Genomic DNA, 5,227 nt, shown 5'->3' with positions numbered 1-5,227 from the left:
TTACTTTAATAATATAGGCTGTCCTCGATCTTTGTATCTCAATTAGACTAATAATTTACCACACCAACCCGGAGGATATTAAAATTCGTTACATAAGTTTGATTCATATGACCAATTTTCGAAAAAATGATTGGGAGGTAAATGATAGAAGAAGAACCCTAGGTTTTATGTGATAAAGCGAACTAGGAAAAAAATGATAAACCCTAGGTTTGGTGACTGAGCCACATCTTTCCATCTCCATAGTTACTTTCTTTTATGGGTTTTATGTTTGTGTCTGCTTTTCTTTTGGCCACGGTGAAATTCAGGAGAAAAGGTCTGTTTTAAGGTGTTCATTTAAATGTTTTAGAGCCAAGGGATTAGGATGGTGTTGGAGTGTGGTGGGCTTTCCTCTTCTTCTTGATGATACTAGAATTATTTTTTTTTTTTTTCTTCTTCTTGTTGATCTTTGTGCTAATCATACGTTTTTTATACTTTATATATTTTTCTCTTCTTTCTTTCTCTGTCAGAAAGAAAATGGTGTAGAAAGCAATAAACTTTTGTGGTAGAGATTCTGATTTTGACGTTTCAGAGGCTTGTTGCGTACTGAATGTTTTTTCAACTTGTTGCTTTTTTCCAGTGAAAATAAAAAAACAAATTGACAGAAAAACCTAGTCATAGCTTTTTTAACAATAAGTGTAGTTGATTTTCATGAACTTATTTTTTGCCTCACTTCTAGTTTAACAATAAGTCTTAAGTGGTCATAAGCTTTTAAAGATATATTGCTCTTGTTCACCATTATGTGTTCTTTCTGATTACAAGTTACAACCTTATTGAATTACCAGCTTCTAGGACTCCAATTTCTCCTTGATGAGATGATTAATGTTATAATTAATAAGCCAAAATTATTATTAGCAATAAATTAAGTTTGCATTATAAGTGTGAATAAATTTTACATCTATTAAAACAATACGAATGAATAAGACTTGAATTTTAATTTTTATCTAGTACTGTTACATATACTTTTATTTGTCAAATAAAAATTGAATCCTTAATACGACCTTTTTATTACGAAGAAATGTCTATTTCAAGTTCCGATGATCTGAAGAGAAACTTTTGTTGATCATCGGAAATAGTATCATTGCCAAGTGGCTGCTCTTATTTGCATGTCTTTGTTGGAGTCTTGTTGAACTTTACATGTGAGTAATAAACCAAAACTGACTCGGTTTTATGGGTTTAGAGGTGTCTAGGTTTTATTCTATGCTTTCGCATGAATGAATTGCTTAAAAAACTTGCCTTTCTTTGTGGGTTTGCTGATATTATCTCTATTGACAACAGAGTTGTTCTAAAACTAGCAAAAACATTGTGGCCATAACAAATCAACTGAGCACGTACGCTAGCTAGAAATAATACTGATAATGCTTTAGCAAATTTTTTTTATAATTAATAAACTAGTCCAAAAACCTCCACTTGATAGAAGTAGCTGTAAAGAAATGGAAACTCCATAGAATGGTGGACTTTGTTCAGCTTTGCAGAGTTTTCCCTTATCGTGGTAGATCTCAAATGCAGCTTCCACTTGTACTTTGGTAATATTGTTTATTGCGGGAAAAAAGCTGCTGATATATAAAAACATATTCTTAACTAATCGAGAGTTAGCTTAGAGAATCAGCTGGAAAAAGGTTGAAAATAGATCACTGCAGGTTTGTCCATAATGGGCGAATGTTTTATCATTAATTATTTTTAAATTTGTTCAAAGTACAACTTGCCTTTTTGAATGATCTCATCTTGTATTTTCTTTTATTGGTTGTGAGCTTTAAACCATCTTTTTTCTTTCTGATTAGAGTTTCTTTCACCTGAATGAATCTTAAACTAATAATAAAAAATGAGCTAACAATTGTTAGACAAGAATCACATGGGATATGATGTGTGATCTACTAGTTTCTCAGCTCAATCACATGCTATGGTTTCTTTCGTGTTAATCTGCTTTAGTAATACAATACTTCCACCCAAGTTGATCGTATAGATTGTTATTTTCTTGATTCCTGTGAATTAGCTTCTTTGAATTAGCTGAACACATTCTTTTCTTCTAATGTTTAGTTAATATAATCAGCATTAGGATGGTTACATGTTGACTTTTTTAGTCAACCATGATTCTTTGTCTGAGCCAATTCTCCCAGATTTCTATCTTCTAAGTTATGCTGCATGCAACCTCGAAGATGTTTGGTATATTTGATCTAGAAGACAAGAATATAGCAATGAGAAGAATAAGTACATAGTGCTGCATGATAAGCTTCAATTAGAGGTCCTTTTGGTTTTTGTTATAAAGTAAAAGGTGTCACATGGACTCCCGCGGATTCCGCTAGCGACCCTACCAACTTTTTCTCTCCTAAGATTTTAATTTTGATTTGGTTAAAACTTAAAAGAAAGAAAGAAAAAAAAGGGAGACATAGGGTTCTCTACACACCACAATCAAATCATCTATAAGACTGTGACTATGCTTCTATATCTTTCTCAACTCTTTTGCATATAGTGGTTGCCATGCCCTCTTGTTGCGTTGTTCCCTTGGTGGGTCGTATTGTGTCTCTTTGCGGCACGCTACTTGCACGTGTCTACTTGCATGTTACCTTCTTCGGTCAACCCTGGTATTTTCCAAGCAGTCAATGCATAGCTGAAAATGTAATAATATAACCCCAAAAGCATACAAACTATCGTTTTTAACCCATTAAACTATTAACCTAACGACGCATATCAGCATATATGTAATGTGTATACAGTGTCAACGTAATAGGTTCTCTGATATGGATCAACTCATGATGTGGCCTGTTTGATCTCTTTAGTGAGGTGTGGATTTAATTTTAAAGATTGTAGCCATCTCTATTTCCTTTATGATTGTTCCATGGCTNGTTAATCTGCTTTAGTAATACAATACTTCCACCCAAGTTGATCGTATAGATTGTTATTTTCTTGATTCCTGTGAATTAGCTTCTTTGAATTAGCTGAACACATTCTTTTCTTCTAATGTTTAGTTAATATAATCAGCATTAGGATGGTTACATGTTGACTTTTTTAGTCAACCATGATTCTTTGTCTGAGCCAATTCTCCCAGATTTCTATCTTCTAAGTTATGCTGCATGCAACCTCGAAGATGTTTGGTATATTTGATCTAGAAGACAAGAATATAGCAATGAGAAGAATAAGTACATAGTGCTGCATGATAAGCTTCAATTAGAGGTCCTTTTGGTTTTTGTTATAAAGTAAAAGGTGTCACATGGACTCCCGCGGATTCCGCTAGCGACCCTACCAACTTTTTCTCTCCTAAGATTTTAATTTTGATTTGGTTAAAACTTAAAAGAAAGAAAGAAAAAAAAGGGAGACATAGGGTTCTCTACACACCACAATCAAATCATCTATAAGACTGTGACTATGCTTCTATATCTTTCTCAACTCTTTTGCATATAGTGGTTGCCATGCCCTCTTGTTGCGTTGTTCCCTTGGTGGGTCGTATTGTGTCTCTTTGCGGCACGCTACTTGCACGTGTCTACTTGCATGTTACCTTCTTCGGTCAACCCTGGTATTTTCCAAGCAGTCAATGCATAGCTGAAAATGTAATAATATAACCCCAAAAGCATACAAACTATCGTTTTTAACCCATTAAACTATTAACCTAACGACGCATATCAGCATATATGTAATGTGTATACAGTGTCAACGTAATAGGTTCTCTGATATGGATCAACTCATGATGTGGCCTGTTTGATCTCTTTAGTGAGGTGTGGATTTAATTTTAAAGATTGTAGCCATCTCTATTTCCTTTATGATTGTTCCATGGCTGTTGTAGAGATCTCTGACTTTCTTATACGTGTATTAAAAGTAACTGACTAGCATTGTGTGTATATATTGTGTAGTCCACTATTTTTGTATGACTGACTAGATCTTTTTAATTTGGACTAACCATGGATGCTTGGTCCGACTATAATTTCTGTCACATAGTCAAAACTATTGTAAAATCAGGTAATGTTCTTGAATCATCTTTGGGTTGAGTTTTTGGTGTCAGAGAAGCTGAGTAAGTGGGTCAGTATAGTCGTTGGGGCATATATATAAATGTGCAATTCATTTAAGAAAGAGAGAGAGAGAGTGAAAAGGAAATTTGGGTTTTGGGGTGTTGCGGAGAACATAAATGTTAGGTGTAGCGTTATTTCCGGGGGTTCACACAAACCTCTAATGTGATATTCACAGGTGTCGTAGTCATATTGGGTAATGAGTAGGCCAAGGGAGGGGTATGTCTCCTCATGGGGACAAGACTATTAGTCCTCTCCTGACAAATGACAATGGAGGTAACTATTCACTGCGGCGGTTTTTTGACTGCTGCACTCAATCGTGTGCGTCCTCGATATTCTCTCCCCTTCCCTATCCTTCTCCTTTCCCATTTCTGCCCCTCTCTCTCCTCTTTAGCCACTTAGCCGTTTAGCCGAGAAAGCCAACTTTTCATTATAGTGTACTGTTTCCTTCCTTTTTTACTTGTTATATATAATAAACCATTCTCTTGGCTGTTTCTCCACGTGCATATGATGATGACATATGTTAAGGCTTAAATTAAAAAAGTTACTGATTTGTTTGTTAATTTTGTGTGTAACAGAGGATGGTGCAATATCATCAGACGAGGAACTGAGTGGAGGTGACCATGAGGTAGCGGAGGATGGGAAACAAAGATGCGAGGACCGTGATCTCAAGGATAGGTTGCTACGCAAATTTGGAAGCCGTATAAGTTCTCTAAAGCTGGAGTTCTCAAAGAAGAAGAAGAAAGGAAAGCTACCTAGAGAAGCAAGACAAGCTCTTCTTGATTGGTGGAATCTCCATTATAAATGGCCTTACCCTACTGTAAGCAAATAAAACACTTTATCTTAATATCTAACCATTACACTTACATCTTTACATGGGTGATATGAATGTACATGTACCAGGAAGGAGATAAGATAGCTTTAGCTGATGCAACGGGGTTAGACCAGAAACAAATCAACAATTGGTTTATAAACCAAAGGAAACGCCATTGGAAGCCGTCAGAGAATATGCCTTTCGCTATGATGGATGATTCTAGTGGCTCATTCTTCACCGAGGAATGAATTTATTTTATGGGGGTTATCATCATTTATTAACCTTAAAATTTAAAGATGGGGTGTATTTGAAAAAATGTATAATTCTCTCTTTGCTTTGCCGACAAAAAAAAAAAAAAAAAAAAAAAAAAAAAAAAAAA

General features: G+C 35.1%; 2 protein-coding genes across 2 annotated transcripts in view; both read left to right on the top strand.

Annotated features, from left to right (window-relative positions):
* The window catches only part of LOC104759381 (homeobox protein knotted-1-like 6), a 4,353-nt gene extending 3,953 nt beyond the window's left edge, over positions 1-400 (top strand). The window contains exon 4 of the mRNA XM_010482317.2: positions 347-400. Coding sequence (XP_010480619.2) covers positions 347-400 — 54 coding nt within the window. The remainder of the gene's footprint in view (positions 1-346) is intronic.
* Positions 3,874-5,227, top strand: LOC104756705 (homeobox protein knotted-1-like 6). The gene is made up of 2 exons (XM_010479331.2): positions 3,874-4,854; positions 4,938-5,227. Exons 1-2 carry the CDS (start codon positions 4,555-4,557, stop codon positions 5,094-5,096), a joined length of 459 nt encoding a protein of 152 aa, XP_010477633.1. The 5' UTR covers positions 3,874-4,554; the 3' UTR covers positions 5,097-5,227.

Source organism: Camelina sativa, chromosome 17 (assembly GCF_000633955.1).
Source record: "Camelina sativa cultivar DH55 chromosome 17, Cs, whole genome shotgun sequence".
Classification (NCBI taxonomy): domain Eukaryota; kingdom Viridiplantae; phylum Streptophyta; class Magnoliopsida; order Brassicales; family Brassicaceae; genus Camelina; species Camelina sativa.
This window is presented reverse-complemented; position numbering and strand designations above follow the sequence as displayed.

Bases quoted from the DNA above. Each gene is read 5' to 3' on its own strand.
- LOC104756705 (XM_010479331.2), top strand. From the start codon at position 4,555: ATGTTAAGGCTTAAATTAAAAAAGTTACTGATTTGTTTGTTAATTTTG. The intron at 4,855-4,937 runs GTAAGCAAATAA...TACATGTACCAG, and splicing joins ATAAATGGCCTTACCCTACT to GAAGGAGATAAGATAGCTTT.